At 53.1% G+C, this 23,674-nt stretch overlaps 1 protein-coding gene across 3 annotated transcripts in view; it reads left to right on the top strand.

Annotated features, from left to right (window-relative positions):
- Nucleotides 1-23,674, top strand: part of LOC149339442 (roundabout homolog 2-like) — a 168,111-nt gene that overhangs the window by 92,018 nt on the left and 52,419 nt on the right. For all 3 annotated transcript variants that reach the window (XM_089548239.1, XM_089548237.1, XM_089548238.1), the window contains exon 2: nucleotides 7,115-7,423. In XM_089548239.1, the coding sequence (XP_089404365.1) occupies nucleotides 7,115-7,423 (309 nt within the window). The remainder of the gene's footprint in view (nucleotides 1-7,114; nucleotides 7,424-23,674) is intronic.

Genomic DNA, 23,674 nt, shown 5'->3' with positions numbered 1-23,674 from the left:
TCATTCTTTCCCGTCGAAAGAAAGCTGTCACTTGCAGAGAGAGGTGCTAGCTTTATGACGGGTGGCACCCTCCTTGGGCCGTGTTTAGTGACCTCGGTCTACGGGAACTGCTTGAGAGCAGAGAGAGAGAGAGACAAAGCTTTATGGGCCTTTTAAACGTTGGACGAGTCAGGTGGGCAGAATCCTTAGTTCACGACTCTGATGGCTTGCGCTCCTGTCTGGACCCGTCGGATGTTCTAACGTTGGTCTCCTCCGTACGCTTGAGAAGCAGTGTTGGCCTTCCTGCGCAGTACAAGCCTAAGCACTTGCAACCTTTGCTTTCTTTCTGCAACCATAATGTCTGCTACATGTCATACGGCATTTTTTTTTATCTTTCTTTAGTTTTTCACGCTATGCCTGCATCCGTAAGGCGCCCCCTTCCATCCATTAGCGTAATTTTTTCACTCACATCGCTATTTCAGTAGAGCCAGTGAAGACGTTCCGTCAAAGCCATGAAAGATACAATCGCACTGCACGCCCTGTCCCGAAATTACGTTTTTTACAAAATATCCTGTTGGCTGCACTTTTTTTTACATTAATAAACAAGGAAAGGTTGGCGCATGAAAGATGAGGGTAAAGCATGCTGAGGCAGATAAAGAACGCGAGCAAAAAAGCACTATACATTGTATAGCATAATCACAGCACATAGCACAGCCAGTCTCGTGGCCTTGTTTTGAGTAAGCCAAAATAAGAGCGACAAGGATATATCTCAACCAGAGCGTGCAAAGCGCCCTGGAACGCGTCGTTAACGACGCCTATAGCGTGTCAACTAAATTCGCCAAGGTGTGGCGACGCACGTGGGCGGTTAATTGAGCTCAACTGAACACTAAACGCAGGGCGCACGTCCGTATCGTCAAACGGTACACTGCGCTTGATAGCGGCCACGTAACGCTCCCGAAGCAATTAGACACATGTTGAACATGTTACGAGGCCGACACAGCCATCGCGTGCCCGCAAGCGACCGTAAAAACGTCGCAAGAGGAGCAGTAATCACGTCCAAATGGGTTTCGCCGCCGACTGCTCTCCTCTGGCTGTCATTCGGAAACGTGACTGCCGCCAGAACCTCTCGCGTAATCCCTAGCGAACGTGCAGCTCCGTTATTTCTTTCTCCGCTAACACTTTCTCTTTACCGGTGCGCGGGCGGGGGCGTTCGCGGAGGAGTAAATGTTTGAAACTCTTTCTGATGCGATCTACACGCCTTTTGTTTGCCGCTGAAGATCAGATGGTGCTCTTCGTTAACGGATTTGTGTCGGTGTACGGGCGTCTGGTCTTTGGCATCTGGTCTTTTGTTAAGCCTATCACTCTTAACGGAAAGGAGTAAGAAGGAGACTAAGCTCTTCTAGCGTACTCCTTTTTATAAAGGTGAATGCGCCAGAGGCCAGAAACTTGTTTACTCCCATATAGACGTATTCGTATTTGCAATGTAGCACCTTCGTCCGCGCGTAATTTTTGACAGTTGTCAAAATTTTTTTTGCACGTTTCGTCCTTTAAATACCGCAGCCGGGTTTTTTTTTTTAATCTGTTTCATTATTTCATGGTTCACTGTATCCCGCATCAAGCTCCAAACGATTGCTTAATGCTCAAGTCTTCGCCTTTCAGCTGAGCCCGGAATAAAAACGCGCTCTCTTTAATCCTTGCTGCAGCGATGACGAGCGTCGTCTTCGGAGCCGGCTGTCTTCGTTCTCACCTTCACTTCGGTAGAAAACAAAGAAAACTGGAAAAAAAAATCAGTAGAAAAATTGGTATATCGTACTGCTGCTTTTGTCGGCCATAACAAACTTACAAATAGAATGGTAACCATCGGGCAGCGGTTTCTCGGAGAAAAAAAAAAAGGTTAAAATCCCATTACGCTGGCGCGGGCGGAAGCGCGTCGCGGGTTTCCTCCTGTCGTCCACCCTAGCCCTTCCTGGCTGGGCCACGGTGAGGAGGCCCCTCCTCATTAGGATTTGAAGGCTTTCAGAAAAAGGCGCTCGAAACCTGAGGAAAGCGGCTCAGACCCCGCTGCGGCGATTCCCCCTTCGCTCAGCGAGTTATCGTCGGCCCGTAGACGGTTCCAAAAACGCGCCCACGCACAGACACACACACGCACAGTGCGGGGCTGAAGAAAGGAGACCGGAGTGATGTCTGGGGTTTCCTGTCGTGTGCCGGGGATTAAGCCGAGAGAAAGAGCTGGGAGGGACGCCTCTCTGCCGCGCTATCTCCTTAGACATGCACTGGAAAGGAGGATGAGAGAGCGAGAGAGAGAAGAAAGAGAAGCTCGGGCTCGCTGCTCTGCACGACGGCGCCTTGTCGGCAAATGCGCGCCTAACGACTTTGAGGCGGCGCGAAATCACAACTCCAAAAACGGCGAGGCACGGAGAAGAGCTGTGCGCCAGGCGCTGCGGAACACGGGGTTTCACTCCTCTCCCCCTCTCTCTCCCCATATACCTGCCGCGTTCCTTCTCCTCCTCGCCCATCCTTTCGTCGCCTTTTTCAGGGTTTCTGTTCAGTTTTTATCCCGCCGACCATCGCTCGCAGGGGCACGCGGTTTGGGCAGCGAAGAGCTGCATCGCGGAGCTGAGGCTAGTACCTAGTTGTAATTTATACTGGGGAGATTTAGTCCTTTTAATTAGGACCGAAACACGTTGCTGTGTTGGAAGCTCCTTAATTACCAGAAAAATAGAGGACAGGAAGAGAAAACGCCGAGAAAAAGGGTGACAGAGAGACGAGGAAAGGCTGGGAGGTCAATCAGGAGAAGCTACCAGGGGAAAGGGATGGAGTGATAAGGGAAAGGAGAAAAAAAAGACAGGGTGCGACAAAAACAGGGCGTTTGCGATCTTTACTAAAAGAAAGCATGGTTAGCACTACAAACAAATATCAAACAAATGTTTGATTCCGCAGCAAACGTGGTTTCATGTCCAGACGTTTTTCTTTCCAATTTTAACCGACTGCTTCCCAATTTTAAACGACGGAATCCTTGAAATCGATTTCCGCCATGAAGATAGCTTGCCCCGGTTTGCGTAACTGCCTAACCTCCAGGGTGAGCCCGACTTTGCTGGCTTATTGTGGAGTTCCATAAGTCGCAATCATGGCAGACACGAATGTTTGCCGTTGTTGGATGCCTCGCGAGCCACCACTCGGTTCCGCGAGCGCGGCACTGAAACCGCGCGGCCAAACCTTTCGCGGCATCCTTTCGTGAAAAGGTCTGCTAGGAACGACGCTTTCTATGTATCTTTTCCTCCCACTTCGTTCGTTCCAGCGTCTATCTGCCTTCGGGGCTCGCGGAGCGGCTTTCGATTCGTCAGCTTCGTGTCGCGCCTGCTCCGCTCTCAAACAGCGCCCGGCGTCTGACGCATTCGTCTCCCCCACCAAACAGCGGCCTCGCGTTGTTCGACCTCTGAGCTGGCTCCCCTACAAAGTGCTCCGTCCTGAAGAGAGCACGGGTCGGCATCGCGACGACGAGAGTCGCATGCCGCCTCCACAATGCGCACCACCAACCACACAGCGGACTCACAAAGGCGGCATGCGGATAGCTTCCTTAATTGGGAGGCTCTGTGCGTCGCGCCGACGCCTTCTCTCTACTCCTCCTCCTCCTCGAGGGAAGACGCCGAGCTCGACGTCGGCGCGCTTCAATAGCGGACGAGCCCTGCGGGCGAGTTTGCTCCCCAATTCGTGGCGGGGAGGGAGAGGTGACTCGCCGCTGCTGACTGCTCTGTTTGCTTGCGAAGAGGCAACTCAGTGCTGGCTCGGCGTGTTGTGCGCGGGGCCGGTGGGGACGGCACACCCTCAAATGAACACAAATGGATCAGACGCGCTCGATGCTCAGACACCCGCCCGACAACTCCAGGTTTCTACCCATCCCTCCCTCCCCCACTCCCCTTTGGTTTCGCTTTGTCAAAGGGTTGGCTGGGCGACAGTCGTCCGTTTCCTTATTAGCAGGAGAAGCATCGCGGTCTTCGAGATCACCGGAGGTGGGAGCGGGGAAGAATAGTTGCTCGTTCGCTGCCGCATGTCGCCCTCTCTTTTCAGCCGTCCACCGAGGAATTCCTTGGGGATTGGAAACCGCTCCAAACAGGCGTGCCAGTGCAATGTATAGCACATGGAATTGGCTCTTAATTGTTTCTCAGCCCTTGCGAAACAAGCCTGGGGCCTAGGGGAGTAACCTTTTATCTAGATGGCAAGGGGGGGGGGGGGGGGGGTGCTACGAGGACCACCGAAGGCACAGCCCTTTTAGGTTTTCGTTATGACATGCTAGTGTATGCTCAACAAGCCTTCGCGCTTCCCTCTTCCGAGTTTGATACTAGCTCTCGCGAACCGTTAGATTACCAAGAAGTCCCAGCTCGAAGACTCTGTAATGAACGGTAGCCTGCCACTTCGACAGCACACCGCCAACACGGGTCTGTCATATCACCCGCTGGGCAGTAAAAACATTGACACCCGCGGTTCACCGAACTACGGTAGTTTCTTATTAGACAGCCACTAAGGTGGACACGGGCGCACTCGTTCCCACTACCCAGTCCTTCCTTTCTCTTCGTGGCAGGCAGGACGCGAAGGCGTCGGAGGTAAAAACCTCATAACCCCGCCAACACAGTCTCGCTTCTCGAGCGAGCAGCACATGTTTTCACAGTGATCAAGTAGATAACACTTCGCCACCGTGACGTCGCGAAGCCCGTGCGCGAACATGTGCCACAGGATCGCGGTAAACTGAAGCGAAGCGGAGAAAGAAAGCGAGAGTTTGGGGAGCTCAATTCGCAAGCACAGGTGAAGAAGCGCCGGTAAAAGAAAGTCAAGCTGTCACGGAGTGCGCGGTGGCGGCGGAGCTGTGCAAGGGCTCGATCAAATCCTCGGCGGCTTTCGATATTGCCGCCGAGGAGGCACATCCGGAACCCTTGAAATCCCGAGTGGTGCGCCCAAGCCACCGGATATTGCGTGGGCCGTCTGTGTACTCCCTCGTCGTCGCCGCCGCCGTTCGGTCCGTCGATCGCGCTAGCTTCTTCTAGGCGCCGACAGCGGGCACGGGACCTGAAACGTCGAGGAAGAGGCGCACCTTTCCTCGCGGGACCCGGTAGGCTTCTAAAAACAAACAGACGCCCTCTAGGCGGCGCCGCGACTGCTCGGAGCGCTGTCGAACCTATAGAAAACAAACAAAAGCGTCCAGTGCGTTCCCCCCAAAAGTATAGAAGTATAGTTCGAAACGAACAGCTGGGAAAGTGCGCGGTCTCTCTTTCTCGCGGTGTGTGTGTGTGTGTGTGTGTGTGTGTGTGTGTGTGTGTGTGTGTGCGTGCGTGTGTGTGTGTGTGTGTGTGTGTGTGTGTGTGTGTGCGCGTGCGCGCGCGTGTGTGTGTGTGCGTGCGTGTGTGTGTGTGGTGTGTGTATGTGTGTGTGTTATTTAATATATATATTTAATATATTTAATATATATATACCCCGTATATACCGTATATTGCGTCCGCGCTTCTGACACAGCCGTCCCGGACATGCCGAGTTATGACTTTTCTCCCCCGCTAAGCTTCTTTCCGGAGCATGTTTTCTAAGACCCGCGCCGCGATTCGGCCCTTCTTTATCGCTCTGGGCGCGCGCGCGCGTGGCGTCACACGTAAAAGGGCCCCTCGAGCACATCGGCTTTGGTGCGACTCTCAGGACTATATGCAAGCCTGCACGGAGAATGCCGTTATCGGCGCCCTCGGCGTCAAGGCGTAAGGACGCGGCATACAAATGAGCGCTGCTGCGTTTGCCTCTCGGCTTTTGTCGCTTCTCTTTTTCATTCTCTCTTCGGCGTCTTGAGGAATTCAGATTCACCTGCCCCGAAAGCGACAAAGCTGCAACTCCCATCTCAATTTCCAGCGGAAGTCGGATAACCTTAACCTATAAAGCCAATACCTATCTCTGAAGATGACTTTACTTTTCGTATCATGGCTCAAAGCTCTCGCTTCGTATGCGATCACTCCAAGCATTTAGACGTCTCTCATAGCCTGAGTCGCTTTGGGACGTTAAACCCCATACCCTCTCCCCATTCCAAGCATTTGAAATCGCACAGTGTGTGCGTCAGATAGAGTTCGCAGCCAGACTGGTTTCTTCGAATACGTTAAAGGTTTGTAGCCGTCCGATTCAGCGATGCGAACACTAAGTAGCGCACGCGTTGCCATATCAGCCGACGTGCTCTGCCTATTCAGATCTGGTAATCATGGGTGTAGACGATGAACACTACAAGCAATGTCCTCCAAAGAAAGAATGCGGCGTGATCTCTATCCGGCGTTCCGTATAAGTTTGTTCATCGGAGAAGCTCGTCCTTCCGCCTATGAGTCGCACATAGTGTCGCCGACATTGCTTAGAGATATGCTGATCGGATGGCTTGGCTTAGTTCATTCGGTGTAACGATTGGGAGATAGAGGGAAATAATTAATAGCTATAATAACGCAGGTCTCATGCAGTAATTAATATTCATGGAAAGGAGGGAGGCGGCCTTGAAAGTGAGAATAGTGTTTTCTGTTTAGGTTTGGTTTGGTTTAAGGGGGATTAACGTCCCAATGCGACTCAGGCTATGAGGGACGCCGTAGTGAAGGGCTCCGGAAATTTCGACCACCTGGGGCTCCTTAATGTGCACTGACATCGCACAGTGCACGGGCCTCATTTCGCCTCCATCGAAATTCGACCGCCGCAGCCGGGATCGAAGCCGCGTCTTTCGGGTCAGCAGCCGAGCGCTATATAGCCGTCGAGCCACCGTGGCGGTGTTCTGTTTCGGTTTCTGATGGAAATTCTCGGTTCTTGTCTCTCCTAAAATACGCTATGTTAGGCACTACAAGATGTATAGCCGGAAGAATGAACCGAGAAAAGAAACTAGATAAAATATGGCGCCAAACTTTCACCACTCTGGCCCGCCGTTTAGAATTTAATAAACCTAACTTTTCTATTGTAATCTGGAGTAGCATCGAACTGAAATAAACAAATCGGACCAATACCTAGTATTGATCATTGACACGGTCAATACTCTGTACATCCGTGTTTTCGTGCCTTTTAGGGCACTTTTCATGATTGATTGTGAATGAAATCAAAGGGCGCGAAATATAAATGGTCCTCCTCCTGCTGTTCCCTGCAGCGTCCAGCCGGGGAGGCGGCGGCCGCGCTCCGCGCATCACCGAGCAGCCGGTGGACGTGGTGGTCCGCAAGCACGAACCGGTGACGCTGCGGTGCGGCGCTGACGGCGACCCGCCGCCGCGCATCGCCTGGTTTCACGACGGGCGGCCCGTGCGCGACTCGGCGACGCGCATGGTGCTGCCCGAGGGACAGCTCTTCTTCCTGCAAGTGCAGCACAGCCGACGGGACCAGGACACGGGCCTCTACTGGTGCACGGCAACCAACCCCTTGGGATCGGCCCGATCGCGGAACTCCAGCGTAGAGCTCGCCGGTGAGTATCCGGACCCTCTCTGAACGCCGATATACACTGTGTTAAGGCGAAAGCCTCTAATGGCTCATGCTCGCGGTGTCCGTCCGTGCGCTGGAATCGTGCCAACTGTGGCCTCTCCTCCGCGCTGCGGCGCAACCTCCTCCCCTCCTTAGCAACCGGCGCGCTGGTGGGGGGCGCAGGTGTGCATAGCAACCGTGACGTCACACAATAGCGGTAGAACGAGCGCGCGCGCGTCGGCGGTGGCAGCTGCACAGCCGCTCCTTCGCCAGACGTCTCGTTGCAGCCGAATGAGTGAGAAGCATGGCTCCGAGGCGGCCCAGTGATTCCGCGCCAAGCGGTTCGTGGAAGCGGCAGCGGGTTGACCACAAGGCTTTCGCCAAGGCCACTTTAGGATTTCCAAAGTATCTTCGGTGATTTTCACGCCCTTGCGATGAAGCACGACAAAGCGCCGTGTACCATGTGTAAATGAAATCAAATGACGGTAAATGTTATCATTGTTTACATTTGTTTTGTTTGCCGTTTCACCCACCCTGCTTGGACCTGTGCAAGGTTTGCAGTAGTCAGTAAATAAATATATAAAAATGTGACAGGGCGAAATTAGGACGAGTCCTTCGTCACAGATTTGTCCCTTTTTTGTGTGGCATCGAAGTTGCTGATGCCTTCACCACTAGACACCTTAGCATTATTAACCCATTTCCTCCTGAGATCATCCCCCGTGGGTCCTCTTCTACCTGCCACGTCATGTCGTTTGGGCCTCTTTCAAGCGTCATCAGTACATATTATTTTATGAGAGAATTTTGTACATTTCGCCTTTTTTACGCGATTTGTACTTTCACTTTTAACAAAAAGTAAAGAAAAAATTGTACGCGGCCCTGATCAAGTCCCATGCCTGCCTTCAATATATGTACTAAACACACTGGCCATCGCACTATGTAACCGAAAAACAACAACAAAGTGCCCGAATTATAACTTCGTCGCGTTAATTAGCTGTATTCATGAGCTGGTAGCAATAATGTGGAAGGCACACTCCAGGAACTTCGAGAGAAGCAGGCGGAAAGGGCGAACGTCTTTAACGTAACGTCGCCAAGCCCGCGTGTCCGGGATTACTGGGACGTACTTAACCCGAGTCTCCTGGTATGTGCGGAGGCGCGGAAACTCCAAAGGATTCGCATCACATCGCGCATGCAAATGGGGCTCGTAGCAGCGGCTTCCATCGGGAGCGTTAGAGAAAGAGACAGACGCGATACCCGAGCGCGCGAGTTAAATTAGTGGGCCTCGCTCCAGAATCGCAACGGCGCAGTTTACAACGTCCTGCACGCTCAGATACTTTTCCGAAGAAGCAGAGGCAGTGGAACTAGAAGCCACAAATAAACATTAACAAAAAAAAACATTACCAAACAAAGATAAGGATAGTGGAACGAAAGAAAGACGCCTCGCTTTACAGTCACCGTCCCCTCCAGATCTCAAGGATTCGTACATGAAGGCGCGCACGCACAACACGAAAGCACACACGCGCACATGCTCGAACACAGGGACGGAGCTGGACCCATCGCCCGCGATTTTACGGCCGTCCGCGAGCGCGACCTGACGGCGACTGTGCGCGCATAATCGGCATTCGAAGCCCAAAGCTAGGTCCAAGTAAGGTTTTTGTGCCAGGGATTGTCGTTGCTGCTGCACCTTCTTGGTCGCGGCGATAACCGCGAGCAAGAGACAGAGAGAGAGGAGAGCCCCAAGCGGCGGCAGGGGGCGCCATTAATGCGCGGGCTCGGTCCGATAACGCGGCGGACGTAAAAGCGGCTTGAACAGTCGTGCTGTACAACCTCGTCCCGAGCGTTTTTTTACGACGCCGGTGACGACCTGCTGCTTCTGCTGTCGTTGTACTATGCTGCGCGGCGGCTGTCGTCCATCTGTCCTCCTCTCCTCTAACACACGCCCACCCTTTCCACGCCGCCGTCGTTTTCCCAGCGCGTATAAGGGCATGAATAACCGAACGTGCGGATCACCGAAACCACCACCGTGTCTCGAAAAAGCGCGCGCCGCGCCAAAGTCGGGAAGATCGCGACGACGCCTGCTCCCCTCGCACCCAGCGCCTGGCCGTATCTTTATGCGAGTCCGCTGACACCGCGAGGCATTGCCCCAGAAAAAGATGGCGTGGGCCGACCTGTCGCCCAGCTTTGGCGGCGGCGGGTGGGGGGGACCCGAACGAGTGCAGGACGAGGAAAGTCGTGGCTGTCGTGGGCCCGTGGCACTTTCGCCCTCCTCTTGCTGTTCGCTTCCTTTTGGGGCTGGCATCGCGAGAACTGCGCGAGTTGTCACCGGGGCGTTGTTTCGCGCCCGGACAAGTGCAAGGATCTCTGGGTGTAAACCAGACACGAGACGTGACGAGGAATTCCGTGGGAGGAAAAGGTCCTCCTCGGTATAGGAAGGTCAGCTGAGAAAATTAGCGCACCTATATTCATAGTAGTACTGTATGGTAATGACACTGAGAAGCCGCCTGGAATCGGAGCTAATTGCTCTCCGCCATTAAGATGAAGGTGCTAGCACTGCTTTCGCAATGGAAGCAAGGTAAGAAAGCCGAAGCCCAGAAACGCAATAGGGAAATGTCTTATATAGCTACGCACCTAGAAACGTCTTGCCTTGAGTCTTCCGAGGAAATCGTTTTCCCACGCTGATGCTTGTTACTAGCATTTGGAAGTAATTCACCGTATATGAAACGGTAGCCTGAAACGGTATTTCCCAGTAGCACTTGGCAGCTGCGTATTCCTACTTAGCACGGCCGAACACGGCTGTGCTAAGTAGCTGTGCCACATGCGAAACAACCATTGCGCAGAGCGCATGAAAGCATCTCTGGAAAACTCATGTCGAGATGATGCCCGAAAGGCGGCTCAGCATTCTCTTGTTCCAAACGCGCATGACGGCGCTGTAGAGCCGTCGTGTCGATAATATATATATACGATAATATTAGTCCATGTATCCATGCATGACCCTGATTCGGTAAGCTTCATTTTCGAACGTTTAAATGTCGACTGACACACATCCAAATTTCATCGTCATCGTTAATCATTAGTCTTGTTAAGTCCATAAGAAAAGGCTTCTTCTCCCAAAGATTTCCGATTATTTGTGTCTTATGCCCACGGCGGCCACCCTGTTCGAGTATGTTTCTGAACTTCATGGTAACAAAACATCGCCAACGACGAGGACGGAACACAGAGCACAGTCGGTTTGCGCTATACCTTGTTACCATAAACCAACTCTCTCGCACCGCCACCTTTGTATAGGCTTCCAATCTCGAGTGAGCTTCAAAATTATCTATTTAGCTTTACTCATCGATAACGGACGACGTCGCTGAAAATTGTAGCCAATTTTAAGAGGGGTGGACTTGTACGACAACAGCACCTGCTGAAAGTTTGGCGTTTTGCGACCAGCGTGGGCAGAAAGAGCTCCTTGAGAGTTCGCTCAAGGAGCCCGAATTTAACCTGTAAGGGTTGGCTCTTTCCACGGGTAGTAATGTACCAAGAGGCAACGAAAAATCTAGCCATAAAACAAGCGACTCTATAGCCCATTTTGACATTATGTGCGCGCTACAAATTTGAAGAAAGTTGCCAGCTGCTGCGTCAGCGCCCACAGCTTCGCGCTGTATGCACCGGGGTATTCGAAAGTACGAAAGCAAATAAAAGAAACGAGTAAACACCGCACTCTTTCACACGTCGATCAGGCAAGAGGAGGAGGAGGAATGACACACACCGCGAGATGCCGCGATCACGTCTAACGACCTGGTTCCACCGGATCGGCCATCGCTCGTTACGTCCTTTGTGCGAATGCAAAAGCGCGAAGATAAAATAAGCAAAGCAGGAGCAAAATGTACTCCGCGCCCGTGTACCGAGCCAGCATCCGTAGCGCGTTTACCAGCTCCGCCACCGAGGGCAGCAGCCATCAGGAGCGAGTCAGCGTGCGCTGCCCCGTAATTTATGCGGCGGACGGGCTATAGACGCTTTACAGCGGCGTATCATGGGGGCTGCCATCTTTGATCACGTGATCACGCCGCCATTACTCGCCTCCTGACCGCTCGGCGCGCGCCTCGTCGCGAAGGCTGCTGCGTCTGACGGTTCGGTTCCGGCAGGCAGTGTTCCGGCTGATACGGTTGTAAAGGAGTGGGAAGACGACACTGTGATTGGTCCGAAGCTTGGAAGGACATGTGAGAACTCTAATTTGATCACTTCACGCGTGAAAACACGATCGGACTTCATGTCGCGGAGAGCCGCTGAGCTCTCCGCCTGTTCGAGGCAACGGACGGATCGCCTGAATGCTTGTCTTTTGCATGCGCTGAAGACTCTGCTTAATGTTTTTTATTTTTAATATATAAAACGGCAATGTTTAATGTTCTTGCGGCCTTACAGGTTGTTGTCCTATTCTGTACATGCATGCAGACACTGGTCTGAAACGCTCACATGCACATCGTATGCATTTGTTTACACCCCGTTAACGGTGCTTAGGAAACCTGAAATATTTCCCACTGGTTGATTAAACATAGAAAAGCGACAAAAATAAATAGACACACAAAGGTTGACTATCATGGTAGCAGTACCATGCATCAAGCAGCCTTCACAAGCTGGCGTGCAATCGTTTCGAAGGATTCCGCGATATAATTGTTATAACGCGCGCATGGCCACGCGTTCATGCTGGACGAATTTTACAGTAACGTCAGCCTCATATAAAAAATTTTGGTACGCTCGACGCTCGATATGCGGACATGGAAATGCTCGTGGTCTCGTTGGTTGTAATTAATCAGCTTCACTCTGAGCGTACGGAGTCACTTTTAGTGACTGTCTCGCATGGACCGCGAGCAAGTGACAACCGTCCGGCACAGCAGCCGTAAACCAAATGCTGTAATCCGAACACGGTCCACGAAAACCGCGCTACTTGGAGCGAAATTGAACAGTAGCACCAAGACTGCGTGTAATACACGGACTGACGGTAAGCGTCGTCGGCTCGCACGGCTGTGCAGTGCATAACAAACAGCAGGCGTATGAAGGAGCGTAAGTAGTCTTATTTTTTTTCGTTTCTAATTCGGCCTCGGGCGCTCGTTTTACTAATGGTCACAGACCACAACTTACGATCAATGCGGTCTGAGCACAGTGCACAATAACTGAAAGCACGCCGTCATGGTTTCGGTGGCGGAACAGCTTCTTCATGCGGCTGTGTTGTGCACTTACCCTCGACGATTTTCCAAGATCGAAACCTTTCTTTATTAGCTATCTAGCGCTGGCGAACGTGTTTGTTGCATTCGCCAGTTCGGAAAGGGTGCGTGGCGAACGGGCGCGAACATTGGCATTACCTCCTTGTGCAGTTCGGTTTCGTGAAGCTCGCAAACGATCACATCCTGAACCTTTAACTCTCTGTCGCAATTCTTGCAATCCACAACAAAGCATGTGTTTCCTCTGCCTTTTCACATCGTAGAAAGAACACATTCGGCAACCACCCGCGAAATTTCCACTGCTGCGTCGAGGCGTACACGCCGGCGACTTACGAGGCAAGTAATGGTGCCGTGGTCGGAGCGCACGTGTGGCGCCATCTGGTCTCAAACGGAAGAAGTGCGCGCTGTAAACGGTCTATAGTGTTGCTCCGCTTTCTCGGCTCTTGCTTCTCTCTTTTTCTTCTTTCTCCTTCTTCTTCTTCTTCTTCTCTCCGTTCTTCTCTTGCCTTTGCGGCTTCCGTGTGAAATATGAGGCCAATCAGTGAGCAGCTGCGACGAACGTTAACGTATTCGCCTGCTATACGCGGTCGCGAGGGCCGCGCGGCGCGCGGCTGCTCTGGAAACGCCCAGATCTCCCGTGTGTACGTGTGTGTACGTTGGTCGCTGCAATGCACCCCCCCATCCCCTCACCCCCTAAGCCTAACCGCCCCTTCGGTATCTCTGTCTTGCTCATTTTCTGCGGGGCGCATATCTCACGTCTGTTCGTCTGTCCGTCCATCTGTTCTGCGGTCTCGCGGCCCGCCTCTTTACGTGCATGCTTGTTGTTTACGCTTCGCGCACTTTCTCTTTGGCGCGTACTCTTGCCGTTTCCCTTTGGCGCCGTGTCTTCATATCTCGCCGCGGCCGCGCACCACTAACCGAAATGGAAGTTCCGACAGGTTGCCGCGTACGCTGAGCGGCCGCCGGAACCCGTATGCCGTGTGTGCGTGCGCCATAGTGAGAAGTAGACGAGGGAGTCTTGCTTACGTTATGAGCTTATTTACCCACTGCGGGGGCTTAGTGGTCAATGGCCCTCAGCTGCGAGCCCATGGTGGCGGGTTCGATCCCGGCCGCGGCGGCATTGAATTCTGATGAAATGAAAAAAAAAGAGGGGAGGGGGGGGATATCGATATTTCGGTACAAAGATCACCAAGTGGTCGAATTCAATCCGGAGCCTTCCACTATGGAGTGTCTCGTAGAATAGACTGCTGTTCTGGTGGGTAAAAACTAATCAATCATTGGCCGCCGCGGTGGCTCAGTGGCTATGGTGCTCGGCTGCTGACCCGAAAGACGCGGGTTCGATCCCGGCAGCGGCGGCTGGAATTTCTTTGGAGGAGAAATTCTTGAGGCCCGTGTACTGTGCGATGTCAGTGCACGTTAAAGAACCCCAGGTGGTCAAAATTTCCGGAGCCCTTCACTACGGCGTCTCTCATAGCCTCAGTCGCTTTGGGACGTTAAACCCCATAAACAAACAAACAAATCAATCATTGAATTAAAATTTGTTTATTATAGTCCTGTAGACATGCAGCTGGAGGTACTGATTATTGCGAAAATCTACCACCGTCTTGTCTCGACAGCGAAGTCCTCCATTTGCTCAAAAAAAAAAAAAAATCTACCACCTCAGCCTCTCGATTCACCTGTACACCCTATAGTGCGCACCTATGCTGCACTTCGGCGGTTTGTATAATACCTTATGAGGCAAATCGCTATGCCATAGAACAAAAAAAAAAAAGATGTGAACGAATCTCGCAGATAATGCAAGAGCTCTATCACTGCCCTATACACCCACCATATAATTAATCGTCTAGACTCCCGGCGATTTTCACTCAAGACCGGTAGCGCGGTATAGCCATCGGTAATTCAGACGGCATGCGTTCGCTCCACTGACGATAGATGACGCGAGCGAGGCAGCAGCGAAAACAAAACAAAAAAAGAAAAAAAAAACGAACGGAAGATAGAAGTCGTCGCCCACTTCCACGCACTGACAGCGCACCCATCTATCGCCGGAACGAGTTCCGCAGCCATACAACGCAGGGCGGCCGGGCAGGGGCAGTGCCAAGAGCGGCACGAAATATTTCGAATGGCCACGCGGCAGCGACTTGCAGGGAATGCGAGAGCGCGAAACGCCCACGGTCGGCTCCTTAAGTGTTCGCCAGCGCGGAGGGTCGAAACGAAATTGCCTCCTTTAATTAAATAAAGAAAAACGGAAAAGCTAAAATCACTCTCGGGTGGCGGGGTTGTGCAGGAGAAGCATCAGCAGCAATGCATGCGGGCGGCAAAGAGGGAAGGCGCGAGCGTGTGTGCGCGCACGGCGTGGAATAAAAAGAGAGAAAGGAGGTCGGAAGGAGCAGCGCGCCAAGATTAGGCGTCCGCCGCCGCCGGAGTGAAATATTTCGCTCATTGCAAAAACGACGCTGGAGAGGGGTTTGGAATGGAGAGAGACCCCGGGTTTCTCAGCGAGCGCGTGTCTTCGCGGGCGCGCAACCCTGGGGTCTCGCCTGCAGCGACCGCCTCTCAGATTTACAGCCTTCGGAGGAAGAGGAAAGTGCTCGGGGAGGAAAGGGATCATCATTGTGGACCCTTTGTCAGGGCAGGCAGAGAGAGAGCAGCAGTCGAGTATTTTTCCTTTTCACTTTTTTTTTTGTCGTATCCCAGTTCCGTTCTTCCTTCTAGCGCTCTTATAGCACGCTATATAGCGGGTCCAGGGTCCTGAAACGATATTAATAGGCTTACACGGCGAGACCGGGCACAGGACGAAAGAGCCCGGCCGGATTCTCGAAGGAAAATGTCCGGATTCCGCGAGGCTTAGCGAACAAAGCGGTGTTTTCTTACGAGCGCGCTTCTTTCCTCCACTTTTGCGTGTATACGTATACAGTGCGGGCGCGTGCGCGCCCTTTGAGAGGGCCCTCTGAAAGAGCTGCTGCGCTCGCCGCGGCGCGGCGCTGCAGTCGTTTTCCTCTATCAAACTGCAATGCTGCTCTCGTCGTGCGCCTGCTGCTTCACTTGCTGTCTCTGACGAGATTTATTACGTGAACTGCGGCGGCCTGTATCAGCGCGTCGCACTGTCTCCGGGACTCGCGGTGCAGCGTTTATTTCCGTCGCGCGGACGCGTGGCTGTAGCTCACGCGCGCGCCACTATAGCGACGTCTTTCGTATACGACTCACACGGGCACAGGATAGCCTCCGAATTCAGTCAAGCATCTCAGAGATCGTTATTAATTCATCTAATATTATTATATGTGGTGACCAAGTGAGTGGTTTACGTTTTCGTGGTGCTGCTCAGGACTATATAAGTCGTGAAAGTGTTGTATCCCCTCATTTATAATGCACACTCCCGAAGTTCATGGCGCTTATATTTTATTGCGAAAGCAATACTAGTTGCACTTTCAGCCCGTCGCGTAGCGAGGCCGGTAGCTACCATATTAGCATATTGGATTGGATTGGATTGGATTGGATTAGATTGTATAACTGATGCATCACCACAAGTCTAACCACAAGCACCACCACCAGCTACACTACCAGCTGAACCATGGCGTAGCTACGGATATTGCTTTCGCAATTACCGGGCTTAACCAAGCTAAGCCACAGCCATTTTTTATGCAGGAAATCCTGACACCAATTTTCGCGAGAATCCGTGCTATAATACACCGTTTCAAGGACCTTTGCAGGACGTGTTTCGTACGGCTTCAGTGCATAAATTAAAAACCGAAGCTGTATTGAGAAGCTTCAAAATCAAAGCTGCGCGATTCAGAAGAAGCCATCAAACAGAAAGCACGGAACATGTTCTGGAGTTGCATACCTGGTTTCAATATATAGAAGAGCTGCATTTTAAAGCCCGATTCCCAAATAAATACACCACAGATCTCACGGGGCCGTAAACATCCGAAGGCAAATTAAATACCTGATTGCAATATAGAGGAGAAAGTCCCATTCTCGAATATGTAGACCACAGATGTCACGTGAAATCAAGAACTCCTTTGGTGCTCAAGTTCGCTGGCACAGAGGTGCTGAAAGAGTTTTTTCTTTTAGTAGCAGTCTTGACAAGCGCATAGCCATCTGGAAAATACAGCATGAAACTAGGAATCAGTGGTTTCTAGTAAGCATGTAACGACTATTCCTGGCGAGATCAGATAGGGACGTCGACGCTTCGAAAGCTATACCTAGCCCGAAAAATACTTAAGCCTTCCCACTCTTGTTTACCATGGCTTCCAGTCAGTGATGTCAGGCAAGCAAAAGAACCAAAGAAACCAACCTATCACCGCGAAATCCCTGCTTGGTCCGGGACACACCAACAACGTCCTTATGCTCGGAGTCACTACCCACGGAAGTAGCTTCTCTACAAAAGCCGCCATGAGACAAATACTGTACAAGCAGCAGCGAATCTGCAGCGGTATCGACCGCAACGCACTCGCCGTCCGTCGACCGCCGCTGACGGCGGCCACCACCACTTGCACGAGGAGGAAATACGAAGAGGCCACGAGGGACGTGGCCACAGCGGCGGCGCGGAGGACAGGTGGACAATTAGCCGCCGGCAGCGACGAAACGCCGCCGCCCATGGCTGCGCACGGCTTGCGCACCGGGCGGCTTCGTGGCCTGCACACCCAGCCGCCGCATTCTTCGGACGCCCAGCCCGTGTTTTCTTTGCTCTCTCGGGTCCTCTCGCACGGCGGAGACTGAAAGGCACGCTCGCCGACCGGCCAGGGAAACAGGAGGAGTCCGAGCGCTCTTATCCGGGCGGCAGTGCCGCGGGAGGGACGCAATTAATTGCGTCTAATTGGTGCACCCAAAACGTCGGCCCACTCGCGTCGAGCCCTGCCCCGCTGAGAGGAGAGAGAGAGCAGGGAAAGAGAGGGAGAGCCTCTTTTGTACCGAGTGAAGCGCTTCTCGCGACCGGCCTCAGCAGCAGCAGCAGCAGGCTCGGCGGCCGCGCCGAAGTCCTCCGTGGCACCGATCGTTATGCTTTCCGTCCACGTAGAGCACGGTGTGCTCACGCCGCACGCACACGCTAGCACGAACACACCTAAAACTCCCGCGGCGGGGCTTGTTTCGGGTGGAGTGTGTATGGTGCGGGGGCAGGAGCGGACCTCGGCACTCGAGCACGCAGCCCGGCGGCCAACCGAATCCCTCGCGAAGCGAGCGCACAGGAAATTGCGGCCGTAGAAAGGTTGCGACCGCGTCCAGGGAGAACTGGGCGCCGCCGCACTCGATCCGCTCTCGCAGTTTTTTTTTTTCCTTGCCTCTTCGATGCGTGGAGAGGGAGGGACGCACTTACCAAACTGGACGCATGCAGTGGACGCTATAGAGGGACGCACAGAGCTCTTCAAGCGAGAAAAGGCCGTTTTCTCTATAATTTGTTTCCTTTGTCCCAGCGAACAAATGGTCCAGCGACGACGCCTCCCGAGTGTACGTAGGCAGATCAAAGGACTATCACGTTCATCAAAAACCGTCCCCGCCCGCTTTGCCAAACTCGACCGCTCTCTCAAGGGCTGCGAAGGTATACACACACACAGAGAACTTGTATTTTGTGTTTGCGTACGTACGTGCCTGCGGAGCCGATGGATGGACGCAGAAGCTGCAGCACACACGTGACCGCTCCGCGGAGAAGAGAGGCGCTTCGGTTGTGTACGCAAATATACGCTGCCTTCGCAATAACGAAAAGATTCATCACGCGCCGAGCCAGATAGGGCAGCGCGCATCCAGAAGGAAGGTCTCGCGTACTCGCTCAGCATGCGAGCCGCGTTCTGCGCATCACCGTCGAATACCCGTATTTTTCGGCGCTGCTTCTTTTTTTTTGTTGTTCTTCGAGCAGCACTGACTGGATGCCTCTTCTGGTCCGAGTGAGAGGCCGCGCGGCTACCACTACGCGGGTCTCGCTTAATTAGCGTTCGCCACTCGCCGACCGCGCTGCCCCGGGGCGATTGGGACGACTAAGTATACATCTTGGTGTACAGCATCGCATCCCGACCCGCGTGAGAATTATAGCGTCCAAAGGGCCTCGCATCGGGGCGTGCCCCCTCCCCAGAAAAGGAAGGCGTTTTCGACCAGGCCCGGGCATGTCCTTTTGTTGCTATTTTTTTTTAATTCGTGAGTCGCTATACGCGTATATCTCCGCACGGGGGCATCTGAGGCACGTTTTCGGCGGGACCTGCCATTAAGCCTGAACTGAAACGCCTAGCTAGCTTCGCTTATAAAAGGGGCTGTTGTCGGCCGATGATTTCTGGCCTCGTCCGCGCGTGCTATGGGTGCATCGGCGTCTATAAAGACGGGCGTCGTCGCTGGGAGCACTATATACGATGAGTGGTGGGAGTCGGCGCTCGCTGCTTTGCAGCTGTTCGAGAAACACTCCAGAATTGCAGCTGTCTTTGTGTTTGGAGAGCCGCTAACATGCATGCTACCTGCGGAGTTGTATACCGGATAGCCGAGGCGGTATTTACAAGGAAAGCAGTCAGCCAGAGAGACCAGTTCGAGCCCTTTCGCAGTCATGTGGGTCGACGGATAGCAGTGGTCTGTGCATTGACAGCTGTTTTTGCAGGGGCTAAACCGAGAAGGGTTGCATTTTAGACTTCGGCCCAAAATTTAGGTATACCTGCAGCTCGCACAAAGGAAAGTTGCACGCAGATGATATCCTTGCAATGAGCATATTAATCTGTCTCAAACGTTCGAATAACAGACTATTTTGGATTACGAAAAATTCGGAGTTTTAGTCTTTCCTTATATTTCAAAAACACCGTTTCCGATTCTTGTTTCCGAGCGCTAGGCAGAAAAAAAGGAAGAAAGAAACGATTAAGAAACAAGCAGCAGCTCATTAGGTTAGTTGAATACCCGTTACCTTGTGCGCATGCCGTAGAAATCGCCGTCTAAAAGGTTTCAATGGCTTGCTGCGCATCACAGGCCCGCTTCTAATGCGTATTCCTGCTTTTTCTCGCTAGAGGACGCGGTTGCAGTTGGTTCTTTTCAGAAGCGTTAATGATGCTCCCTCAGGGAGTCCCCTACGCCTAAATAATGGCGGCGCACCGTCATGAAGCGGCCGTGATGGTTCCATCTTCCGTTCCGAAAGACGAACAAAACGCGCACTCGACCATTGCGCTGCATATAACGACCAGGATGTAACCTTCCCCATACTGTCTGGCTAAACACTATTAGCGCTTCCGTGTCGCCGCCGTTGAAATCAAGGCACCCGACTCAAGATCTACACCGGCGGCGTCTACAGAGGGAGAGAGAGAGCCCGGTAAGTCAGTGCTAAGCTGGCAGAAAACAAACAGCCGTCGGTCAGCTAGCATTAGCGTCACTCGCCTCCCCTCTACTCCTTCCCGGACGTTAAGCCTCCCGGCATCCAGATCCCCTGGCGAAGCAGAGTCTGTGCAGTCTCTCCTCGGCTCGCGACAGCCTGTGGACCGCGCTGTATACGCGCACGAGAAAGTACCGCGCCAACTTCTTGATCTTGGCGGTAATCTCCACCTTGACGCCAGGAGCAGTCGCGAGCGGCGCCTCGCGCGTCTGAGCCCGGCGAGTTCGCTGCTTCAACCTGGCATTTCCCTCCGTCTAGCGCGCCGCCCGCGAGGCGCTGCTGCCGTAGCCGCTCGCGTTCGACGCCGCAGCGGCTTGTCTTCACCCCGCGCCACCGATAGACGCGGGATCAATCGCCTCCCGGCACGCCAGAGAGGGGAGAGTGATGCTATTGCCACCACTGTGGAGTACTCCCCTCGTGGGGATTTATGGGGTCGCTTCTTCGAGACGCTCAGAGAGGTATAGCAGTATCTCCTCTCGGCTTTTGGGGCTGTTCCTCGACTGGCTGGACTCGAGTGTGCGTATATTACATGGGCGGCAGATGGTCGGCGGACGCCAGCCCGAGCACAAAGAAAGTTTGTTCGGACAAAGTGTGGAGGATTAGAAGAGGCGAGTTGGGGTTGTTGTATAGTTATCGCCCCATCGTGATTTTATAGCATAACTTTCGATGTTCTTTTTTTTTGTGTGGGGAGGGAACTGGAAAAATTAAAAGGCTTGTTCATCTCTTCCGTGCAATCGGACGTCAGGTTATGTTGGAGCAACGTTGTATTCGGCGGCGCGAAAGCAGTAGCAAGCACGGTACACTTAGCCAGCTATGTGAAGCTCTGCGTTGCTTCTGATTTCAACGATAAAATTAATGCACTCCTATGTCACGAATTTCCTCGGCTGGCTTCTTGTTTCCTCCGTGGTCATCGACTTCTGGCGCGAATGAAGAGCAGGGCGCGGCTGGCACAGCTTCCATGAGGCGTTAGATTGAATAGTCCTTTGTTGGGCTAGTTGGTAATCGTTTGAAGCGGGCACTAGTAGCGCACACAGACAAGCACAGAGCTGTGTTCGTCACTTCCCTGTCTGTCCTTGTCTGTGTGCGCTACTAGTACCAGCTTCAATTGCACTGAAGGCTTAACCCACTGGCTTCTGAATCGCGTACAGTACACATTCGGATGCCGCTAGCGAGAAAAGGCAGGAACTGCTCCTTTTACGTTGATTTTTTTTTTCGCTGAATTTATTGTAGGTTTACCAAATATTGTAAAGTGCTTTGTCGAAGAGAAAGACACTGACAGACACTGAGGACAAAGGCGCAGAATCGCTATCTGGGCTCGTTAAACCCTTCTGTTGTGGACGTAGAAACTTGTTTTTACGCCTTTGGCCTGTTTTCCCACTGAACACATCGTGCTGTCTGTGCGCTCAGTTTTGGCCACGTAGCGCACGAATCTTCCCCTTAGCATTCCGCAAATGGCAGTCCTCCGTCGTGTGTCATAACAAACGCGAGACCGATATGCGACTTTTATAACAAGCGTACTAGCTGCTTCCCGCCTCTCCTTTAATCCGAACCGTCGTCTCGAAGATACATCGAGCCAGTATACCTTGCCGATATACATCACCCGCCGAAATGAATGAGACAGGCTTCGGCACCAGCTCTTGTACGATCGATTCGCTGCTATCGTTTGAAGGAGCACCCCCCCCCCCCCCCCCCCCCCCCACCCCACCCGATGATTAATTTTACAGCCCTCATACCTGCGCCATGCACTGCACAAGCCGATATACGAAGCACACATATACGTCCAGAGGTCCGTGCAAGGTGCTCACTTATGCTACCGGCCGTCGAACGGAGGCAGAATCATGCGTCGTTCGTTTTGTTAATCACTATCGAAAAACTTTCTTGTGGCGGAATATACGCGATACGTTACGTGTTTTTTACTTTTCTTCGTACCCTTGAAAGCGAGCCCTCGCACAAGTGGGCTTGACGGATAAGTAGCAGTAGGGCACTCTGTACGCGATATTACGAATTACCATTCAGTCGGACGACCCACTTTCGTCATATCTGCACGCATATCTGCAATGCGCAAAAACTGCTTCCACCTGCCACTCCTCGTCCGAGCAGAAAGAGAGAGATAGATGAACAACGCTGCATCGAGGTCACACAGACCAGCGGGATAACCTAATCTTGGGGGGGGGGACCCAGGTGTTTTCGCAAAACAAGGCCCATGGAGCTAAGCAAGAAAACAGCTACGAGGAGGGTTGTGGCGTGGAACGGGACGCAAGACAAAGTGTCGGCGGCCCCTGGAACTATAGCGCAGTGCCGCGTTTGTCAAAACACTGCCTCTGTACGGGCGCCCACGGCTCGCTCTTCGAGCATATGCGAGGAAGAGGAGGCCCTGATCAAGTTTCGCATCGCAGAGAGTTTGCTCTGCGCGCCGCGCCTCTGTAGTGGCCATATTGGCAACCCGACGTATACACGAGACGTCGGCGTAGCAACGAACGATAACAATTTTTTTCCTTGTGTATGCGAACGAAGAAAACAAGGGTGTTCTCGATGTGCACGTCACATGATCTGCCTTTCTCTTTAGAGTCGGCTCGGAGATAAAGCAAAAGAAGGACTTTATAACACGCAGGAGTGGCGACTCTGCGCTTATTTTCCGCTTGATTCGTTTTTGGGTTCATTACAGATCGACAAACCACCAGCCTTTAAGCACCAGTTCGCAATACAGCCTGTGAAGACGAGTGCATCTGTAGTCTAGGGAGCAACAGGGCGCGTGGAACGACTCCGCCCCGAGTTATTTACCTGCTGTTAAGCCGTGCGTGTTAAAATCGTTCTCAGGTTATCAAATGCTGTTCGACCAGCCAACACGCCCAGAGTCGGCTCTCAAAACAGGCGCTCCCATGCTCCAGTCTTCTAGAAAGGGCGTTCATCTCATCTCTGCTGGTTTTATACCGTACTTGTACGCCGCTGCTCGATCTATAAAAAGCTGCGCGCACGCGACGACACAGGGTTTAGGAAGAAGCCCGTTGCTCTTCCCAAGTCTAGCCCGTGCGGGGCTTCGCGCGCAATGCCCTCAGCTGAGAGCATGCAGGACCAGCAGCAGGCCCTTTTAGGCAGGTAACAGGATTTACCTGCCTCCGCGGCGCATTGATGATGCATGCACGGACCGGCGGCTTTCCCGTCGCTCTACGCACCGCGCCGTTGCGGCGCACACCCATACACACTCAGCCGCGATGCGCTTTCGTGCCTTCGCCGTAACCCGCCTCCTGGCCACCCAGCTGAAATCTCTTTTCCTCCCGCGCGAACAACCGAAGGGAAGACGTTTCATCGAGGCGCCGTCGAAGGGATTAGCGCTCCCCGCACGCGTTTACGGAAGATTAGCGCGCGGCGGACACGTGGTGGGGTGGCGAGAAGGGGGAGACATCGCCGTGAACCGCGTGCGCTCCTCGGGTGTACAGAGGGGCAAGCAGCACTAACGTTACCAGAGCAGCAAAGCAGCAGCAGCGACCAAGAAAACCTGGGTGCTCTCTTCGCGGGCCGGTAGTATGCAAGTGGCCGCCGCTGGCGCTCGCGAGGCACGAGCGCGTGCGTGCGCTTCTCTCCTATAGTCTCGGCCCGGCGCCAATCAGCGCCCATTTGCATTTGCCGCGGCCGCTCCTTTCCCAGGGAGCCTGGCTGCATTGGGGCCCAGCCTTATAGTCGTGGGCGCCGTAGCTTCGTGCGCGTACGCGGGGCACATCTACCACCCTCC

The sequence above is a fragment of the Amblyomma mixtum genome, chromosome 6 (assembly GCF_055824585.1).
Source record: "Amblyomma mixtum isolate Tamu chromosome 6, ASM5582458v1, whole genome shotgun sequence".
NCBI lineage: Eukaryota > Metazoa > Arthropoda > Arachnida > Ixodida > Ixodidae > Amblyomma > Amblyomma mixtum.
The sequence above is the reverse complement of the archived record's forward strand: the minus strand, read 5'-3'. Positions and strand labels throughout refer to the sequence as shown.